This window comes from Halichoerus grypus, chromosome 12 (genome assembly GCF_964656455.1).
Source record: "Halichoerus grypus chromosome 12, mHalGry1.hap1.1, whole genome shotgun sequence".
Lineage (NCBI taxonomy): Eukaryota > Metazoa > Chordata > Mammalia > Carnivora > Phocidae > Halichoerus > Halichoerus grypus.
The window spans coordinates 61,584,601-61,608,031 of NC_135723.1; the positions used below are offsets into that span (position 1 = coordinate 61,584,601).

At 40.5% G+C, this 23,431-nt stretch overlaps 1 protein-coding gene across 1 annotated transcript; it reads right to left on the reverse strand.

Moving 5' to 3' along the window:
• Window positions 1–2,500: 2,500 nt before the first annotated feature.
• Window positions 2,501–11,143, reverse strand: GGCT (gamma-glutamylcyclotransferase). The gene is made up of 4 exons (XM_036074473.2): window positions 10,778–11,143; window positions 6,581–6,726; window positions 5,382–5,517; window positions 2,501–3,330 (listed from the first exon to the last, which is right to left on the reverse strand). Exons 1-4 carry the CDS (start codon window positions 10,916–10,918, stop codon window positions 3,187–3,189), a joined length of 567 nt encoding a protein of 188 aa, XP_035930366.1. The 5' UTR covers window positions 10,919–11,143; the 3' UTR covers window positions 2,501–3,186.
• Between the last annotated feature and the right edge of the window lie 12,288 nt (window positions 11,144–23,431).

The window sequence follows — 23,431 nt, forward strand, 5'->3', positions numbered from 1 at the left end:
AATTAAGAGATTTTCAATTAAAACCTGGATGTTCTTGAAATTGTAAGTCTCTGGATCTTACTGAAATCTACTTTAACTAGCTTCACCTGAAACCACTCCAGCAGAAGGCAGCAAGGGTCATTGCCTTGATATTGCTAAATGGAGGTAGAAGTTCATGTTCCCACTCAGCTACTCTTGTCACCCAAGGAACTTGAGTGGAGGTGGAAGTTCCAAGCCCCCAATAAGCCTCCACTGGTAATTCCCCAGCTCCTAGGAGGAGTGGGAAAGCCTTATCACTGCCCACTATATGGTGTTCACTGATATAGCAGGGAAGGGTGGCATTTTTACCACTGGGTGGTGATAAAAGTCCTGACCTACCACTTGGACTCTGACACCACCCCAGCAGAGAGGGAGGCACCTTGGTAATGCCCGATGGGCAGTTTAAGTCCAGGTTCCCGCATGGTCTCCACTCTATGGGGAGTGGGGGAGAGACAGGGCCTATTACTGTTGGGTGGCACCCTACTCAGCCTTTTCTGACACTGCACCGGTAGTTGTGGTAGGGGACAGTGTTAGGGTGCCTTGCTACAGCCTGGTGAGGGTGGAAGTCTAGGCTCCCCTCTTGACCTTTCCTGGCATGGGTATAGAGGTGTGGGGGAGGTCCATAATTTTTCTTTGTGCTGTTTGGCTGGAGAACACTTATTCTCTGAAAGTTTTGTCTTGCTAGATTGTCCATTTCCTAGTCCTTTTACTACAGAGTAGGTTTTCCTTGTTTTGCTTGTCTGTGCTCATTGGTGCTTTCGGATTGCTGGCTTCCTCAGGTACAAGTCTGAGATGTAGGAGGCAAGAGAAAACCCAGGGAATTCAGTACCATGTTGTGTCTTGTCTCTGTCTAGTCTGGTTCCTCTCTCCCTCTGAGTCGTTTTATATATAATGTTCAGGGATTTTAGTTGTACTTAACAGAAGGAATAAGGAAGAGTATGTCTACTCCATCTTTCCAGAAGTCAGTCTCCATATATGCTTATTTTATACTGTTATTGATCATTTCAGTATCTCAAAACCTTGGGGATCTAGGTGTTTTTCCTGTTCTCATTTATGATGCATCATTTTCCTTATTATCTTTTAAATTTTCAGGTGGACATTCTGAGGACCTAAATTAGAATTGCTTTCTCCAGAGAGGATTTGCATCTCCGCTGGAAGCTACGAGGCTTACTAGAGACCATTTTAGTTCTCTTCAAGGGTCCCAGTTTCATACAGAATTTTCAAGTTGTTTTCCTGTCTTGCAGCGGGATTGCTCAAGGGTTAGCAGTCAAATTCCAGGGCTATTATTGACATTTGTACCCAAAGATGTCAGCGTCATTTGTTTACCAGTGCTGGAAAAGTGTCTTTTTCTTTTTGTGGGACAGGGATTGGTATATCTTGAAGACTTCCCTTATTTTCTTGCAAGCTCAGAAATGCTCTTCATAAAACTGTTTGTTATAGTTTATCCATTTGGTTGTATTGTGGTTAGAGGGCCAAAATCACTAGTAGAAATGCAAATTCCTTACATATGATATTTGGTATTACTACCTTGAGAACGACTGGAGAAACAGTATTCCTCATGATTACCAGATTTTCGTTAACAGGCCAGACATGAAGGTTTTATTGTTAGTGTTTTAAATTCCTTAATGAAATTTGTCATTTTAGGTGGGTGAGACAGATTATGAGAATAATATTCTATTTTTACATCCAAGCTCAGCCTTGCTCACTATATTACCATAACTGAGTTCTAGGTACTGACAAACTTGGTCTTCTTGGGAGGAGTTACAAACTGGAGGAAACTAGAATATTAGAGGTGTAACAGCTATAAAACATGATCTAACCTGAAGTCTATGGTTCAGTCCCACTTCATCAGCTGTAGCTGAAAAGTTCTTTGGTTATTTTTCCCAAGAGAACCAAATCTTTATGTTCCTGCAGCTAGCTCATTTCATTCCAATAACCTGTTTCAAAAGTCTAGCTCACTGCATTCCAGAGACCTGGTTTTTTGATAACCAGTGCTGTTTTATTCATGACTCTTCTCTCTTCCATTTGTTCAGTAAATAAATTTAAGAAGCCAAGAGTCAAACTGGAGCTTTCAAAAAACGTTTTCCCCTCATAATCTTAACTCTTCTACTTTAAAATCCTGTTCCAAGGATGGCTCTGTATAAACTTAATTCTTCAATAAGAACATTAGTGATTTCTAATACTTATGTGCCAGGCTCGGTTCTAAGCTTATTACATATACTTACTCCTCAAAATAATCCTAGGACATAGGTGTTTCAACTGCCCTCACTCTATAGATGAGCAAACTGAGGCAAAGAGTCAGATAACCCAAAGTCTCCCAGCTAGAATGTGGTAGAACTGACAACTGATCCTAGGCTGTCCGGTTCCAGAGTCTGTGCAATAATCCTCTAGTATGGACTGTGTACAGCCAACATCAGACCCAGTATGGGTGAGGATATGAGTCTCTAACAAAGTGAAATAGTACTTCAGGAGGGAAGACAGGTTAAACCACAAATACATTTATTTCTCTAAGAACAGTATGCCATTTTTAAATTAAAAATAAAATTATCAACTGTCTCTGCAGTTTGCTTGCTCTTATTAAGCTGATTAAAAAAAATCCCAGAGCAGAGTGATTCACCAGCACGATCGTTAAGTTGCAAATCTCTCCTCTGTCACAGAGCAAGAATACACTCAACTCCAGAAAGTAAGTGTTCACGGAAGGAGTACCCACATCCATTTGTCATGCATTCCAGTGCATCATGGCCTCCTTTTCAATGATCTAATTTTTTTTTAAAGGTTTTATTTATTTATTTGACACAGAGAGAGAGAGAGCACAAGCAGGTGGAGCGGCAGGCAGAGGGAGAAGCAGGATCCCCGCTGAGCAGAGAGCCTGATGCAGGGCTCCATCCCAGGACCCTGGGATCATGACCTGAGCCGAAGGCAGACGCTTACCTGACTGAGCCACCCAGGCGCCCCTCAATTATCTAATTTCTAACCTAGTTTCTTTTTCGAGTCTGAAAACAAGGAATTACCTAAGTAAGATATCCCTTCAGAGCACTGTTGAAAATATATTAAACATACAGATACCTCAGATCTCTTTTCCAAATGTTAAAAATATAATAGCACATACAGAAAATATCTGTATTTTCTATTATAATTTCGATTTCTATCTAAAATATCTATTATGTTCTAATGAACTTTTGTTTCTCCCTTTTTGATAATGTCTTCAATTTCTTCTGAGACTTCTCCTTGGTAGTCATTTGGTTCTACTGCATTTAACTTCTTTTGATACTCCAGTGGCAAACCATTTTCTTTTGCACCTAGGCAAATGACCTAGAAATGGTTAAAAGAAACCAAAAGCACCTTTTAATTAGGAACACAATTTAATATACCACAGCTTTATGATAACTTCTAGATAACTCTAGAATAAACAGTTATAGAACAAAATAGAATCATTCCTCTTATAGTGAGCATGAATGTGCAGGGAGTTTTCAAGGCCACATGATACATTCTCATGGAGGATCAATTTCACTCAATAATATGGTTTAAAATATTTTTAAACACTAAAGTATAATTAATATACAGTGTTATATTAGTTTCAGGTGTACAATATAATGATTTAACAATTCTTTATATTACTCATTGCTCATCATGGTAAGTGTGCTCCTAATCCCCTTCACCTATTTCACCCATCCCCCACCCACCTCCCCTCTGGCAGCCACCAGTTTGTTCTCTGTAGATAAAGAGTCTGGGTGTTTTTTTGTCTGTTCATTTGTTTGTTCATAGATTCCACGTATGAATGAAATCATATGGTATTTGTCTTTCTGTCTAACTTATTTCACTTACCATGATACCTTCTAGGTCCATCCGTGTTGCCATAAATAGCAAGATCTCATTCTTTTTTATGGCTGAATAATATTCCATTGTATGTATGTGTATATATACACACACACACACGCCATGTCTTATTTAGCCATAACTATGGATGGACACTTGGGTTGCTTCCATATCTTGACTATTGTAAATAATGCTACAGTAAAATAGGGGTGCATATATCTTTTCAAATGAATGTTTTCATTTTCTTTGGGTACATAGCCAGTAGTGGAATTACTGGGTCATGTGGTAATTCTATCTTTAATTTTTTGAGGATCCTCCATACAGTTTTCCACAGTGGCTGGACCAGCTTGCATTCCCACCAGCATCGCATCAGGGTTCCTTTTTCTCCACATCCTTGCTAACATTTTTTATTTCTTGTGTTTTTGATTCTAGTCATTCTAATTTAAAATATTTTTATATTAAGACAAAAACTTATTGTATAGAACTGGCATGATCTATTAAGAAAAAACACCATTCTTTAAAAAAAAAGTAAAGTTTATAGGGAGCAGTTTTAGTTTAATCTGGGAGTCTACTCTACCTCTGATATGAAATGAGCTAACAGATGGTAACTATGTTCAGTGGTACTTCCCAGATCCATACCAGGCTAATTCCTCTAGGTTCCATACTAGAAAATTCCAGATTAGGCCCAGGAACTGGGTCATCCACTCCACGTGCTATGTCCTGATTGGGCCTTCCAATAGTACCTAAGTTTGGGTTTCTAAAAAGGGATGTTGGGGTTTCTATCCCACATTCTTTTCCTATGCTTGTGGGAGTAGTTTCTCTGATTTTGAAAGAGTGTGACTTGGGGCGCCTGGGTGGCTCAGTTGTTAAGCGTCTGCCTTTGGCTCAGGTCATGATCCCAGGGTCCTGGGATCGAGCCCCACATCGGGTTCCCTGCTCAGCGGGAAGCCTGCTTCTCCCTCTCCCACTCCCCCTGCTTGTGTTCCCTCTCTCGCTGTCTCGCTCTCTCTGTCAAATAAAATCTTAAAAAAAAAAAAAAGAAAGAGTGTGACTTTTTTCCCTCCATCTAGGGATGGAAAACATTTCAGCAATAGGAAATGTGTTTTTTCCCCATAAAAATGAATCTTGGTGTTATGAAATATTGTTTTGTGGAGAAAAAATGATTACAAAAGCCTATGCATAGAATAAATCCACTAAAAATACATGCATACGTGTTATTTTCTACTTTAGGAAAGAAAACACGTATCTAGAATTATGGCTCATATAGATTTCCACAGTCTTTTTTAATAAATCTGTTTTAGGAACATAGTTCTATTTTTACAAATAAATCTGAATATTTTTCAATTTGCATGTTAGGTAAATAACTATCATTTTTGTATTAAAAACATTCTTATTAAAATGAAGTGTTCATAGGGGTAGGGCAGGCAAAAAAAAAAGTGTTCGTGTAGAATTTAATGCACACATAGCCTTTTTAAAACAAGATATTTTTTAGTTTAGCTCAGTGAAAATTAAAAAGGAATTGCCAACAGTCTTTGTAAGTAGCTTACCTTTTTATACTGGGGGGATGGCGGAGCACTCTCATAATTTTTCATCTGATAACTTCGACAGGTTATTTCTTTTCCTTCTTGAGTATAAACATTAACTTCTATTGGGACATATGTTCCACTTTTAACCCCTTCTTGCCTGAAACCAGAACAGCCAAATTTTAACCATATATGATTTAGCCAAGTTAGTTTATTGGATTAAAAATTTAACTATATATGGATGTACTTGCTCCCTTTGTATTTTGGGATATGGTAGAACATATTATAAATACTACCACATCAAAAGTAAACCTAGCATTTCAATTGGAAAGCCTCAGATTTAGCATTACTTAGTATACTTCTAACAGATCTCTATATTTATCCTATATAAACCCATGCTTGAGTATAGTTATTTCAATCTTTATACCCCTCAACACTGCTCTCTAGGCTACAAAAAATGACTGTGTTCTGACAACAAGAGAATATCCACCCAGAGAAAAGTAGAGAGAATGGCTCACTCTCATTCACCAGTGACATAAAGTATCATGCATATCAGATAATGCGTCCTTTTCAAGTCCTACTCTTTTCTGCCAACTTTCTTTGTATACATGCTCTGCCACACAACCGGAGAGTTCTAGTTATAAACAGTATCAAAACATTTCTAGTATGTTGTCAAAGTTTTTACAAATTATTACTTTTTTACTGATTCAACTGCCACCTTAAAGAATTATTTTTTAAAAACTGACTCTAGTAAAAACTGAACTGCTTTTGAAACCAATAAAAAGATGCAACAATTACAAACATCTTCATACCTTTTCACAATATGAAACTACAAAGAGATTTTTTTTAATAAAAGATAAACAGAACAAAAATAAAGACTTCCATTTTTTTACAGAAGAGATTATAAATATCCCCCAAATCTCAACTGGAATAAGTGACCCTTCTAGGCTTTTTTTTTTTTTTTTTTTTTAACGTAGGCTCTATGCCCAATGTGGGGCTTGAACTCACAACCCTGAGATCAAGAGTTGCATGCTCTACAGACTGAGCCAGTCAGGCACCCCTAGGCTTTTTAGGATATGCACATTATACTTTTTATGTTAACTCTACAGTGTAAAGAATGTAGTATATGGTTTTGAAAAACCAACATATATATATACACATCTTTGCATATGATCCACTTTCTGAATTAGTTATTATTTAACTTATAATTAGAAGCCACCTACTTATCCAGAGAACTCAAATTGCTTTTGTTCATTTTCCATACTACTCCCCAAACTTCATCGCCAGGACTTTGAAAAATGGTGGCTATACCTCCATGCCAAGTTTCACTTGTTTTGCCTTGGGAATTGCCAAAGTCAAGCTTATAATCCTACAAAGGAAGCCAAAATGATATGATCAATATCCACTTGAACCAAAATTTCTCTCTTCAATATAAAAAAAAAATTTACCTTGAACTCCATGCAATTAAAACATAAACTTTGAGTTCTTTCTCTGCATAAGAAGCTGTAAAAAATACAAAGATAAACAAGGACCCGGATCTCAAGGACTATATTTTTTCATATTTTTCTTTAAAAATGAAATGTATACTGAATATACATATGTATATATATTTTGCCATAAACTGGTTAAAAAAAACCCCCATAATCCCAATGCCTTAATGTAACTATTTTCATTTTTAAAAATTACTTCCCAGTCTATCTACATACACGTAGATTTTAACTTAGAGGCAACCATTGTATACATAATTGTTGAAGCTGGGTAGCTACATAGGGGTTATAACCTACTTTTATGTATATAGAGAGTATCCTACTAGCATGTATCACCATGTTTGCCCTCAAGGAGCCAGCATTTGAGGGTGATTTGTATACTTCCTAACATTAATCTAGCATTCATGAATTGTACTATTATATCTATAATAAACATTAAGAGCAGCTAACACTAGTACATTACTAGGTTCTATAACTGCATTATGAGCTTTATGTGGACTCATTTTTATCCTGCCAACAACTTTATTATAGCCATTTAACAACAAGAAAAACTGGCTTATAAAGATTAAGCAACTTGCCCAAGGTCTCACAACTAATAAGTAATGGAGCCAGGTTTCTAGTTCATTTTTATTTTTATTTTTAAAAGATTTTATTTATTTATTTGACACACAGAGAGATAGAGAACACAAGCAGGGGGAGCGGCAGGCAGAGGGAGAAGCAGGCTCCCCGCCAAGCAGAGAGCCCGATGTGGGACTCGATCCCAGCACCCTGGAATCATGACCTGAGCCGAAGGCAGACGCTTAACCGACCGAGCCACCCAGGCGTCCTGCCAGATTTCTAGTTTAGCTTCTTCCCTATAGAGATGGGTAATCAGAGGAGAAAATCCTGGGGAAGATTACAAACCCTTACTTGGCCATTTGGTGTAGGAAATTTCTTTCCATCTTTCCAGAGCTTAGTTTCCTTAATAATAAAAAAAGGTTGGACTAGATACTAAATTTAAGGTTTATATTTTATCCCTGTCACCTTTATTTTCTTAAAAATGTCAGACATTTCAGGAAAAAGGTTGGTTTGAGTGACCAGTATCTTCAATTGGTATACTGGATGTTTTAGGGCCAAGCAGCCCTGGCAGGACATCAGGAGAGCTGATAAAAAGTCACAACCACATTAGGTACTGGTTGTCTACTGCTAAATCCAATGGACAATTTTCATTCCTCCTCTTGCTCCACTTTTCAGCTGCTTCCGACAGAGTTAACCACCCTGTCTTGATCTGCCTCCTTCCTGACTTTCAGACTGTTCCCTGATCTCAATTCCCTTTGCTAACTCCTCCTCCATACCTGGTCTTTAAATGGTAGAGTTGCTAAGGGCTCAGTTTAGGCACCTTTTCTTGTTCATCAGCAATTTGCTCAAGACAATCTATCCCTTCCGATAACTTCAAATACCATCCAATATTCCAATCATCTTTTAATCCAACCCAGATCTCTCTTCTAAACTTCAGAAATGCTTAGAACAGGGCCTACCACACAGTGAATACTTAATAAATGCTCACTAATACTTTTCTGCTCACTTGGATGTATAACAAACATCTCAAACTCAGTATGTTTAAGCTGAGCTTGACTTTCCCTCCAAAACGGATTCTCCTCTTTACAAATATCACCATCATCCACCCTACTGCACCAAAAACCTTAGTCACCCCTGTTATCTCTTCCTCCCTTCACAATCAATCACCAAGGCCTAATATTGTTATCCCCTAAATATCTCCCCAACCCATCTACCCAGCACTGCTACCACTCGAGTTCAAGGTGCCATTATCTTTAGCATGGATTGCTACAAAAGCTTTCTAACTGGGCTCCCCACATCAACTGTTGTCTCTCCTTCCAATCCATTTTCCATAGCAACCAGAATGAGCTTTCAAAGTTGTAAATCTAATCTTTCATTTGCTTAAATTCTGCAATGGATCTTTTCATTGCTCTCAAGATAAAGACCAAAGTCCTCTTTGGCCTCTGTGATCCTGTAACATGTGGTCCTTCTACCTCTCTAGTTGTCAAGCAATATCCTCCTCACACACTAAACTCCAGCCACAGCAGCTGGATGATCCAGCTTCTTCTTTCCTGAGGTCATTTGTACATGCTGTTCCTTCTCTTTTCTTTGTCTCCTCCTGCCCACTCATTCAGGTCTCAGCTTAAAAGTCATATTTTCAGGAAAAGCTTTACTAAGCTCTTAGGTCAGGACCTCCAAGTCATACACTCCCATAGCACCTTGTAGGTCTCTCTCTCTCTCTTTTTTAAAGACTTCACTTTTTTTAGAGCAGTTTTAGGTTCACAGCAAAACTGAGAGGAAGGTACATGTCTCCTTTTTAAACTCACCATATGTGTAACTGAATAATCACTTGTTTGATAGCTCTTCCACTTGTCCCAACTATAAGCATCTGAACTTCTTTTCCACATTTGGGCAGTTCCCTACCTTAGGAGTCTGGGGGGTAGAAAGTGTTAGAGCCCAACTCCCATCTTTGAGGCTTCAAATGCCAGCAGTTGGTTCTTGCAGCTTTGCTTGCAGTCAGGGCATGGGCATGTGGCCATGGGTTAGCCAATCAGGACACCCACCTGAGACTTTGAATTAGAAGCTAGTGCTAGTGCCCAAGGACAGCAGAAACTACATCCTGGAGGTGGTGGCCACATCTAGGTTTCAGGAACTGCAGTAGTGACAGTAGCAGGCAAGGTCCGAAGCAGACAGGGTCAGTGATGCACAACTTAGTGTCCATGTTTACGAAGTTCAGCAGAGGCGTGCCAGTGGCCTCCGGGGCTGTTGTGGTTGCTGTACCTCCCTCTATGCCTGCCTGTTTTTTGTTTTGTTTTTAAAGTAGGCTCCACATCCAAAATGGGGTTGAACTCATAACCGAGATCAAGAATCCCATGCTCCACCCACGGACTCACACAGGCGCCCCTATGCCTCCCTGTTTTGTCAGCTCTGTGGGCCTACCTTCCTGGTCATTCTGTGAGCCCTCCAACAGCCTTTCAACACATTCTTTTTCTGCTTAAATCAGCCACTTTCTGTTGCTTGCAACTAAGAACCCTGACAAGGACAGCAGAGACCATGTTTGTCTAATTCGACAATGTCAAAAGGTTTCGTACATAATTTTTTGGTGTGTCCCACCTATAGACATGGACGGGTCCTCAAGGCAGTCCACTTTATCACTTTTGTATCTGCAGGGGAAAAAATCTACCAAAGGAATGAACGGATTGTACTGAAGAGCAATTATTTTTAAGTTTTTATTTATTTAAGTAATCTCTACGCCCAACGTGGGGCTCGAACTCAGACCCTGAGACCAAGAGTCACATGCTCCTCCGACTGAGCCAGCCAGGCGCCCCTGAAGAGCAATGACTTTTACCAAGGTGTGTTATGGTTCACCCAGCCACCTGACTGAACTGAGCACGGCCCTTACTATGACTACGACACGGTGCCAGCTTTCAGGACCTCTCCCATCGGGAGCGGAAGACAGGTGAATGGAGTTTTACAATACCAGCTGACAAGCCCTGCAGCGAAGGTGTGTGGTAGGGAAGAGAAAGCCACGCGTTCCCTGACTTGGGACAGAGAAGGCGTCTGGGAGGCACGGAGCGAATGGGTGCTGTGAGCGCTCCCCTAAGTCGGTGGGCAAGACAGAGGCGGCCGGGTCTGGGCAGAAGGAGCCTCCCGGGGAAAGTCAGCAGGGGGGCTCAGGGCGGCCCGGGGGCGCACAGCTGCCAGGCGGGCACAGCGCCGTGGGGGCAAGGCGGGCTCGCCCAGGAGGGCAGAAGCCAGACGGTGAAGACAGCCCCGACGTGCTCTTATCAGCAAGAGCTGCATTCCCGGCCCCGAGAAAGCGACTTCTCGAAATCCTGCCCTCTCGTCCGCAGGGTGGGCACGGCACTGCAGGGGCCGCGCGCCGGCAGCACTGACCTGCAGGCGGGCCACGCAGCAGAACGCGGCCGACGGGTTTCGGAGGTGGATCCGCTCGGTCAGCAGATTGCTACCGTAGGCGAAGTACAGAAAACTCTCCCCCTCCTGGCCCCGGACGTCCTCACAGCCCGAATTCGCCATGTTCCACCAGACACCCGCGCGGCCCCGGGGTCGGCGATACCACTGTGAGAAGAGGACTGCGGGCGTCCCAACTCCGGTGGCTAACGAGCCGGGGCCTCTGGAGTTAGCGGAAAGGCGGGAAGCGTGGGCCGGGCGAATCGGATGCGACCGCTCTTCTGACTGGCTGCGCGCCCAAATGTTGAGTCTCCCCCTATGATTGGCCAAGCCCGCCACCTCCTCTTCGCTCTCCAGTTAGGACCCTGAAATGCTCAGCTCTGAGGCGACCGCGAGCCGATTCCTCATTGGACATACTCCTCTGTTGTCCCGCCCCGATGCTCAAGGCTCCGTACGATTGGTGGGTGGGCGGGCGCTACGCGGAGGCGGGTCAGGTCCGGTGGGTTCGGTTTGGGGGTTGCGCCGCGTGGTTCCTAACCAGGTTTTCTCACCTTAAGGTGGTGCCTGTGTGGTTCCAGGTGTTTCGTGCTCTTTAGGGAGCTCGCCCCCCGCCCTGCCCTCCCGGTTTGAAGCAGTCGGTCACGACGGGTCAATTTCCCCCTCGTGCTGGTTCTCGCATCCCCAGCCCTGATCACTTAACGTGGAGAAGACCCTCTGAATGTCTGGGACTCCCTTCCCGGATGGAAGTAGCGTGCCGGGTTCAAATCCCAACGCTGCCATTTACTGGCCACGTAAGCCTGGGCACCTCTCATATCGGTTTCCTCCTTGTAAAATAGCGATTTTAACGTGAATTATGATCACAGTTATATAACTTATAATCCCCTATCTCATAGGGTTGGTTTAAGTATTTCAAGAATAATTTTGTTAATGTTATTAGGCGCAAAAACTCCAGTGTAAAATAAGATATGAAAGTATAAAAACAAGAAATAAAACCTTATGTTAACTTTGAAATGAAAATATTAATTTGAACTCAGGGCAGTGGTTATCCTTGGCACCCAGATTTTGATCTCTAAATACCACTCTCCACTAAAAGGTCCCAGGGCTCCTTGGAGAAATGATTTATGCCAGGTCAAAAGCTGGGAATGAATAGGAGCGCTTGGGACATCTTGTGACAGTGAAATCTGGAGGTATCCAAGAAAAAAAACGAGGTCCTTTCAAAAGGATATGGGAGCCAGCTTGAAGGAATGCCCACTGGCCAAAATTAGAACAATTTGAGCACCAAAAATAATGACTGCAATTGATTGAAAATGTCAAAGAAGTCCCACCAAAAGAATAAACCAAATATAAAAAACAATTTTTAAAAGCCTCGTTTGCCATGGTGACTGTTACAGCAACTCTTTACTCTGAAAAGTGGTAATTTAGGAAAATAAATTAAACATTTATCCTGCCCGCCTACTTGCAGCTGTATTTCAGGGTAACCAAATAGTCCCAGTTGATGAGGAAACAGTTCTCTTTACAAAAGTTTTCCAGCTAAATAATGTAAGATGAATGATAGAATTAGAAAATCACCATCTTGTAGCCCCTAATGAAATAACTGATTCATGCCAGGATCATCAATGAAACCATGTGGTGAAAGGGTGACAGGGAACAGAATATTCACCTAGGGCCAAATTATCCCCCAGGGATTGCTAGCTGTAGTCAGAAGAAAAACATAATGACAATGAAGGAATCTGGTCCCTCCCATCTTAACCTAGATCAATCTTATAATCACTAAAAGTGGACCAATCGGACATGATGTGCCTCCTGATGTGATACAATATGATGCCTCAGTTTTGTCTGTGAAGGATTGTTTCCCAAACTCTTTCACTTCTATATAATCACACTCAAGCAGGAACTACAAGGATAGAAGAATAAAATGACACCAAGAGGAAACAATTAGAAAAGTTCTGAACATCCTGCAGAACAAATGGCTGTCTCTTAAGTCAGTGTAATTACAAAACAAACAAACAAAAAAGCAGGACAGAGGGCAGGCTGTTCTAGATTAAAAGAAACCTAAGAGACACAATAGCTACATGCAATGGCTTGTCCTTGTTTCTGGTTCAATAAACCAGATATAAAAGATATTTTGGGGACAATTAAATCTGAATACGAACTAGGGCATGAGATATTAAATAACTGCTTTTTTATTAGGTATGATAATAGTATTGTGCCGATGTAGAAAAATGTCTCTATTTTTAGATATACATATTAATATATTTTGGGGTAAAATTTTTGATATCTATATTTATTTTAAAATAATTTAGAAAAATTAAAATATGGAAAGTGTTCAGTGCTCGATTGATGTGTATATGGGTGTTCATTTTATTATTCTATCCTATATATTTCAACATTTTCATGTTAAAAAGTCAAAGAAATATGGTGATGTGTGTAAAGCACTTGGCATACAGTGAACACTCAATAAGCAATAACACTGTTGTCATGTAATCGGAAAATAGGATGGTTCATACCCTCTCCCATCCCCCAAACATCAAGGTAGAACTTGAAATATGTACTTGGTTACTTCAGTGAGCAAGTTGCTCTTGTTGGCAAGATAGTACTCTACTGCATCATGAATTCTCAAGGCCTCTGCTTTGGAGCATTCCCACTTAAAATGTCCTTCTGCATTTTAAATTGTTTTTAGACATTCTAAATGTATTTATTATTTAATTACTTTGCCTTTTTTTTTCTCTTCCTATCTTTCTCACTAATTGCTTAATTTTATGGTTACTGATTTTTCTTAACACCATTTTACAAAAATTTTCTGAAGCACTGATGTTTCCTCAAACACTGAAAATCTTTTTTTACGCCCATTAAGCATTTTATTTAGCTTCCCCATGTGGATTGCTGTGTACTGACCCCTGTTGGCTAAGTTAGTAGATAGCAAGGGTTTTTGTTCTTCCAAATTTAATCAAAGCTTGGTTAGTAGTTAACATTCACTGAGCACTTATCAAATGCCAGGCTCCAATCTAAACTCATATATATTAACTCATTTAATCCTGAAAATAGCCCTATTGAGACAGTACTAATATTATTCTCATTTTACAGTTGAAGAAACTGAGGTCAGTAGGTTAACTCACTTGCCCCAGGTTGTAGCTAGCAATGACAGGCACACAATTCAACAGCCAAGCCCTCTGATTCTAGAGTCATTACTGGGTACTGACTCCCAGATTTCTCAAACTGTAAAACCTGGTGGTCTCAGAGCTGGTGTCAGATGGAATGGGAAGAGGAGGCAGGGTGACTGAGAAGAAAGCAGACCCCACCTAACAAGAGAACGGAGCTAGAGAAACCCAAGCCCTGAGCTTTGAGGTGCCTGGCTCCAGCTGTTACCAGACCCAGATGAAATTCTCATGTTGTTTTTCATGAGATAGTCTCATAAGCCTTATATTCGAAACCACACTGATAATGAAATGAAAGATTCTATTAAATGCACATAGGTTATGTGAAATGTGGCATATTTAATCCCACAACAATATTTTAGATTGTGTCTTGAAGACTTCTAGCTCCTAAAGTATTTTGTTCTGCTTGTATTATTTTATTTTATTTTTAAAAGATTTTATTTATTTATTTGACAGAGAGAGACAGCAAGAGAGGGAACACAAGCAGGGGGAGTGGGAGAGGGAGAAGCAGGCTTCCCGCTGAGCAGGGAGCCCAACTCGGGGCGCAATCCCAGGACCCTGGGATCATGACCTGAGCAGAAGGCAGACGCTTAATGACTGAGCCACCCAGGCGCCCCTGCCTGTATTATTTTAAATAAATATATATTAGTGACCTAAAGTATAGAGAAATCATTAATTATATGTGGTCCCAGGTTACACAGGCAGTATGAAATAAATATGAACTTCCAACAACTGCAAGGATGAGGAATAAGCAGTTATGGAGAAGGAATTGTGTTTGCTGCCTCAAGCCCAAAATGAGTTACCTTTGACTCATCTCTTTCTTTCAAACCCTGTGTCCAATCAGGAAGATCTGCTGCCATCAGCCATCCTCTGCATTCTCACACTCACTACCTTCTCCCTGGTGGCATCAGCCCACACCTGAATTATTCAACAGCTTCCTAGCTGTTTTCCCCGACTCTGCTTTTCTCTGGAGGTGGGGTAAGGGTGGGGGATCACATGAGGACAGCACGGAAGAGGTTTGGGGAATAGTAAGTAGTTCAATTTCAGTGGAGTAATAGGTTCATATTAGGGAATGGGAGACAAGTCTGTAAGGAGACTAGCATGATTTATGGGAGGGTCTTGAACTTTGCACTAAAAAGCTCAGACTATGTGGTGGTCAAAGGGGAGACATTTTTGACCTTTGAACAGAAAGGGGCCCTCTTGCACCTTTAGAAACATTCTTGTGGCTGTGTGTAGGATGGCCTGGGAAGAAGAAGGATGGGGAGATGGTTGAGTGCTGGACACTAGCTCCTTGCAATAGGCAAGGTCCTAAAAGTCAGAGCTAAGACAGTAGTTACAGAATGGAATTGAAGGGATGGAAAGTGGGAGGAGGGGCAGAGGGGAAGAGAGGGAGAGAGAAGCTTTTTTTTTTAAGATTTTATTGACAGAGAGAGAGAGAGATCACAAGTAGGCAGACAGAAAAGCAGAGGGAGAAGGAGAAGCAGGCTCCCTGATGCGGGGCTCGATCCTAGAACCCTGGAATCATGACCTGAGTCGAAGGCAGACGCTTAACTGACTGAGCCACCCAGGTGCCCTGAGAGAGAGAGAGAGAGAGGATCGTAAGCAGGCTCCCTGCTCAGTGTGAATCCCCATGCAGGGCTCGATCTAATGACCCTGAAATCATGTCCAAAACCAAGAGTCGGACGCTTAACTGACTGAGCCACCCAGGCACCCGAAACATATTTTTTTCTTTTTTTAAAAAGATTTTATTTATTTATTTGAGAGAGCGAGTGAGCACATGTGTGAGTGAGGGGAAGGGGCAGAGGGAGAGGGAGAGGGAGAAGCAGACTCCCCACTGAGCAGGGAGCCTGAAATGGCCCAATCCCAGGACCCTGGGATCCCCAGATCATGACCCGAGGTGAAGGCAGACATTTAACCGACTGAGCCACGCAGGTGCCCCCAAAGACATATTCTTTTAATTTGCTTTTATTGTATCACTCCTTTGTGCAGAAACCTTGTGAGGCTGGCTGTCTATTACTTTATCAAGTTCAAGCTCTTGTGAAAGCTTTTTCTTATCTGATTCCATTCTATTTGGCCAGTCTAATTTCCCGCTGATGGTAAGCCCTTTGGAGGCAGGGACTACACCTCATCTTTCTGTACACCTACAGCGCTTACCACAGCATAGATGAATAATAAATATTTGCTGATCAATCAAATCAGAGTCAAAATCTCCCCAGCCCTTCACAGAGATGCCCAAACCTTTTTTTCTTTATGATTTTTTTTTCCAGCTTTCCTTGACTTACTGAGAGGCATTTGTCCTTTAGCTCTGATTTAAGATTTAAAAATTCATACTAATGCTTTAACATACAGGATTCTGCATACATTTTATTAGCCATAGTGGTATTTATATCTCCTCCCAGCTCATGGCCACATGACTGGGAAGCATGCCAGAAGATATTAAATCAGAAGTGTTCTGGGGGAAAAAAAAAAGTAAAATTCTGGTAGGCAGTAATTTCTCAGGATGTTTGACAGATAATCCGTATTCTTGTTTTGAGATTAATCCTAGGAAGTGGTTCCAATACAGTTTTTTAGTGCTTAGTGCTTAGTAAAAAAAGAGTGCTTATCTTTATATCGATATGTATTTTTATCTATAACCATACACTTTGGAAAGGCATGCACCAAACTGCTAACAGTGCTTACCTATGGGAAGGGAAACAGAATTGGAGGGGTGCGGAATAGGGGAGCAGTTTGGACAAAAAGCTTTCATTTTCTTCATTCTGTATTCTTTGGTATTTTTTCCATGTTTGAGCATGCATTCCTGTATTACTTTTATTATTTAAAAATACATATGTTATTAAATTCATATCCTATGGAATTTAAAGTCAATATCTGGAGATCTAATGTCAGGAGGGTAAAAAGAGGGTGATGACTAAATAAACTGTCCAAAATAAAAGCAGATCCAGCAAACACATTCCCAAGTGACTCACCTCTCAACACGTCAGATAATTAGGCCAGAGCAGGTCAACCTTGTTCTGTGGAAGGGTACAACCCCGTTCTGAGAGGCCTGCAGCGGCAGAATCTCCATGTGTCTATCCGGTTAGTCCCTCTTTGCCCTGCGAGATGCCAGTGGATACAAGACCCGGACTATTTTCCCAGTCTGGTTTAGGGGAAGACCACACATATATTCTAGGACAATGACCTGCTAGATCCTACTGCCAACCTTAAGTCCCTTCCAGGAAGTTCTGGAAATAATAGCAATTCAGCCATCTCCATGTCATTTACCATAGCTACATTAGATCAAGATGTACCAATCCCAAGATCTACTACCATTACTGTTAAAGTCTGACAAACTGTATCATAATTAATATATTCATCTCTTCTGTTTATATGCCCATATTATTTGTGACACCTTAAGTTTAACTGAAATTAAAACGTAAAGGAAGACTATTGCTGCGTATTTCTACTGCCAATAATAGCTGTAATATAAGCAATAACACTTTAGAATGTAGATTTACTTAAGTGAGAATCCCAATGTTTCCCTTGGTGATAGACCTCATTCTTTTCTTCCTGGAAATTTAAACTCAGTAAATTCTTAATATCATGTATAATAATTAGATGAGAGCCAAGGTTTTCTCCACGTCCCCATAGGAAGAATGGATTTGGAATGAGGCCTAGTTTAAGCATTTGGAAACATTTATGGAAAGTGAGAACTATGCTTGAATTCTCTGCTTAATTAATATGCTTGGATTTCATGTTTTCAGTCTATTCAACAATATTTAATCAACAATTAACACTTCTCAGAGACATACACTCAAATGAAGCATTTTACTTGACTATTAAAACAATTCTGGATGTTTGGAAATCTTTCCAGAATAGCTGACCTAGTGCTGGTGTCAACCTTTTTTCTTCTTCATTATTTTCTGCTTTCACATGAATACAACACATCCCAATAATAGAGCTCCCAAAAGGCATCTCTACTTATTGTCTTTGTTAAATGCTTATTGGATGAGAAGACAACAGAAACTCTAGATAGCTGAGTAACAGAAACTCAGATGGCTCACTGAAAATGACAGTTGTTCATGGGAGAAATAGGTGTGTTTTGTGTGGAGAAGAAACTTGCTTCAGCAAGTTATCCTCTAAGCTTCCTGAGGGTAGTGCATTTTATATGCATCTTTTTTAGAGGCATTAAAAACTGTCTCAAGCTAGCTGAATCATATGAATTTTATTAGAATCCATATGCTTTAGAATTTTATTTCCATGATCCAACAATTCCACTCTTAGGTATATAACTAAACAAATTGAAAACAGGAACTCAACAGATACTTGCGCACAGATATTCATAGCAGCTCTACTCACGACAGCCCAAAGGTGGAAATAACCCTAAGTCCATCAGCTGATGAATAGATAAATAAAAGGTGGTATATCCATACAATGGAATATTATTCAGCCATAAAAAGGAATGAAGTACTGATACATGCTACACCATGGATGAATCTAAAAAAAACCATTATGGTAACCGAGAGAAGCCAGACATAAAAGGTCACAAATTATATGACTCCATTTATGTGAAATATCCAGAATTGGTAAACCCCTAGAAACAGAAAGTTGATTGGTGGTTCCCAAGAGCTGGGGGGGGGAAGAGGGGTAACTACTTAATGGGTATAGGGTTTTATTTTGGGGTGATGAAAATGGAACTGGAAAGAGTTGGTGGTTGCACAACATTATGAATGTACTACATGACACCAGGTTGTTCACTTTGAGATGGTTAATATTAGATTATGTGAATTTCATCTTAATAAAAAAAAAAAAAAAGGAAAAGTCAAAAACCCCATTTACTTTCCAGGGTTTCTCATCAGTGCTGTGAGAAGTGACAGTAGAATGTTGGTGGATCAAGGAGTAGGGGTGGGGGACAAAAAAAAAAAAAAATGTTGATGGATAACTTGGACATCAAGTTCCTCTGATATGAGGTGAGGGTGAGGAGTTTAACAGATTTGACATGTCTCCCGGACAGGTCACTCCTGTTCCCATATGCACTCACTGAAGGAATGTGATGCCCTTACTATTTTCAAGGGGTGATGGCAGAAACTTTGCCTGCAGTAGGTGCTTGCTGGATATTGTGGGAAGGGAAAATCAATCATTACTAATATGCTGCTCCTTCCCTGGAGTCTCCTTATAGTGTCTGGTGCTCCATTAACAATAGGGAGGTGTTCAAGAATAACAATTATACTTGAACAGCAATAGTTCCCAAAGTATGATGCTTGGGACACTGGCCCCACTAGATGGTCCTCCATCCAAAAACAGCTCTGTAGTCAAATGAGCTGGAAAACAGTATACTCTGTATTTCTGCTTAGAGATTCATGATGTCTATTACCACATGAAGGAATCTGAGAATACCTGTAGTGAAGAAACCTGGTGACATGTTTGTCCATACCTCTTTAGTCACAGAACCCCTTGGCTGTGGAAAGCATATTACTCAGAGTGTGGAAAATGCTGCTCTGTGTTGATAGGCTGACCTTGATTTGTTTAGGATGACTATTAAGTTTTTGAAGAATCATATTAAATAAAACCCTAAATTATCCAGAAAATTGAAGACAAGCAATAATGGTGTGTGAGCTAGAAAGGGAAGATTCTAAATCTTCGTACTGTTCTGGTTTGCTACTGCCTGGTTTGGTGCGTGATAGATAACCTCTTATCACGGATTGACTCATGGAAATGGTGTATGGCTTGGCTGGCTAAATACCTGATAACCAGAAACTGAAGATAACTGATAATTTGAAGCTGCAGAGTCATGTATAAAAATACCCATCAACCGCCAACTTCTATTAAATGCAATAATGGTTGTAAGCTGGTGAAAATAAGAATTTGATTGCAAGGCTGAAAGCAAAAGTCATAGTTTCCAAAATTCTCAAACTGGAAAAACATTCGGCTCCTTGGCTCTTTCTATTTCCCACCCTTCTTATTTTGTCCCTTCTTAGTTCCTTTAAGATTGTCAAAGAAGTTTACAGGCTTAATAAAACAGGTTAGACAACTTCATGGAAATGTACCTAATTACCATTAATAATAATGGCAGGTCTTGTTAGGCCAGTAGCTTCTTGAAACAAAATGCTTGAGCTTACTCATTAAAACATTTTAGTAAATGTCAGTACTGATTCATGTTTCCTGTTGCAAATAAGAGTTCTTTCTAAATTCCCATTTGGAGAAAAGCGTTGGCTTAGCAAATTCTACTCCCTGGTGTAATATGATTTTCCAAGCTGCCATGCAATTAAGAATTTCTTCAACATATAAAATCACTAATGAATTGATAATGACAAATCAGATTTACTGCATCTGGCTCCTTCAAGTCCTTCTGCCAATCTGGTTTAGCGTGTACAATATCTGATGTTCTCCAAAGGGAGCAAATGACAGTAAACACCGATGTGGCGCGGAACAGGGGTGCTTCCTGGGTTTTCAGTCAGGTGTCAGAGAGGAAGGTTTGGAAGTAACAGGGAGACCATTTTTAAGAAGAATATCTCCCATCTGGCTTAGAAATGAGAATATTTATCAGGAAGAAACTTAAAATACATCCTTTTTTTCCTTGAATTAATTTCATTCACTCTGTCAAAATTAATCTCTTTTATAGAATTGTTTTGAATCTTACTTTGCCAAGCTATCACTGCCTAGGGAACAAAAGCAAAAATAAAGTCAAAAGACTAAAACCCACAAGATATTGGTTAATATTTACATTAGCAAAGTAGGACTGGGCTGTAGTGAAATAAACCTGCTAAAAATAAGCCCTGTGTATAGTTTCAGTCTGCCTGCAAAGACTTTTCCTACCTTCCTGGAAAACTCTTATTTGTTCTTTAAGATCAAACTAATGTTGTTTCCTATATCAAGCCATCCTTAACTTCTAGCTAGATTCAGTCTTCAATGTTTATAACACTTGATTGATTCCTTTACCCTTGCACTAAAACCATTTTATTTTAATCATTTGTTGACATGCTTTCTTCCCCTACTAGACTAGATGCCCACAGAGGGCGAGAATCATTACTCATTCAGCACATATTTATAGAGTGCTTAGTATGGGCCAGCAGGCCATTTTCCTCCTCCTTAAAACTGCAACATTCATCTTTTTATTCCCAACACTTAGTACATGACTGTCCCATTATTGAGTAGGCACGCAGCAATGAGTTGCTAAATAATTGAGTAACTGAGTGAGTGAAAGGATGAATGAATGAATGAATGAATGGACTCGATTGTATAAGGTAGAAAAGGCACCAGTTTTGCAGGAAGTTTTAGCTTCCCAATTTGCAAACAGAATCAGTGCAGAGAGAAGTTAAGCTCCCAAGGAGAGCAGGACCTATCATTCCGCAAGGAGACCAATGACTCAATTCCTAGGGGACCTTAGAGGTTTAAAGATACCAGGGCTATAAAGTGGTATAACTTTAGAAGGGCGCAGTCCTAGCCTGGTGTCTTCTATGTGCTGGATCTGTTCTGAGATAAGATTGAAGGCTGGCTAAATCAGGAGAATTCCCAGGGCTCCCCTGCTAATAACTAGGGTTGAGAGAAAGAGAGAGGTGGGTGGGGGCACTGGATTGAGGAGGAAAGAATAATGCAAATGAGACATTTAAAAGACTGTGGGTTTCCCCCATACTGCAATATTCTTGTTGCAGAAAACATAACGCTTGTTGATTTTTCTCTTACAATACTTCCTCTGATACTCTCTCTCTCTCTTCATAAATAATGTGCTAGGCCCTACATAGCTGCTGCAAATCATTTTTGACAGCAGGGAGTATTTTTCCAAGATGAGCCTGAGCCATTCTGAGCCTTGAATTTGCTCGTCAGCAGTTTGCCCACACCGTAGTCTCTGGGGCTGGCCCAGACAGGCTACAATGCCTCTGAATTTCACACTTGAGATGAAGGGTTATTACGTGGAGTTTGATCTAGTTCCAGTAGCAAGTGTAATTTCTGTGGTTGGGTGTGGCATAAAGAAAGACAAGCCCAAAAGAAAACCATCAATCTTATGTGCATTCCTCGTTGATTTCCTTTCCTGTTTTCTGCATGGCTTTCAACCTCCCACCAGTCTTGTCAAGCGACTATATGCTCAGCAAGTAGCATCCCTCATATTTTAATTTACAGAGAAAAGAGAGACTGTCAGGCATCTACTTTCTTTCCTCTTCCATATCATGCATGTCTTCACCTGTCATTCTTCAATTTCCTTCTGACTCAGAGAAAGTAGTGGTAACAAATTGCTGTGTAACAATCCTAAAGTTTAGAACTTAAAAGAACAAACATTCATTACCTCACAGTTTCCATGAGTCAGGAATTTAGAAGCAGCTTAGCTGGGATGGTCTGGTTTAGGTCTTTCATATAGTCAAAATATCAGCTGGGGCTGCATTCATCTGAAAGCTTGACCGGAGCCGGAGGACCAACTTCCCAGGTGAAAATTTCATGTGGCTGTTAGCAGGAAACCTCACTCCCCGGCCACATGAGCCTTTCCACAGGGTTGCTTGCTTGCATGTTTTCATGAAATATCACCTGGCTTCCCCTAGACTGAATGATCTAAGAGAATGAGCATGGGAAACATGGCAATGCCTTTTATAACTTCCTTTCCAAAGTTGCACATTGTCACCTCCACCTCATTCTATTAGAGTCACTAAGTACCACCTACACTGAAGAGGAGGGGAATTAGCCTCTATATTTTGAAGGCAGGGGTATCAAAGAATTTGTGGCCATCTTTTAGAACCACCACAGAGGGATCCCTCTTCCTTTTCAGGGTAATTCATCCACCTATAAGCTTGATTCTATCATTTCCCATCTGGACTTGACTAATCAGTTATGCTCTCTCTTAATCTCTTAATAGTAGATCCCATTTATGGAGCATTTGATATATCCTGGCTACTGTGCTAAGGACTATATGTGGATAATCTCACTTAGTACATACAACCACATGAGGTAGGGGAATGATTACTCCACTTTTACACATGAGAAGACCCCAGCTCAGAATGCTTAAGTGAGATGCCCAATGTCAGAGAGCTAGTAAGTAGAGAAGTCACTACTTAAATCCAGCCCAGACTGACTCCATAGCTGTGCTTCCTTCCACTAATTTATTCTACACTGCCTTGCATGGATCTTTAATTTCTACCTCTCCATCAGCTTCTTCGCCTTCACTTTCAAACGGCCTCTATTCCTCCTCATACAAACATTACCTTCCTTTAAACTCTACCTCATCTCCAGTTTCATCACATCTTCCCATCACAAATTTCTCAAAATAGCAGTCAGCATGCTGTCCCTACTTCCACATCTCCCTTTTGCTCAGCTCACAGCCATCAGTTCTACACTTACCAATTTCACAAAAGGGATTTCTCTAAGTAAGGCAAGCAATGCCTTCCTAATTTCCAAATCCAGTGCTTTCTTTTCAGCTCACATTCTGCTGTGTTTAATAAATTCTAACACACATATTTTTCACATTTCTGAGGGCAGGATGTCTTAAAATCAATGGTACTTTGTATTTGTGTTTGGAAAATTC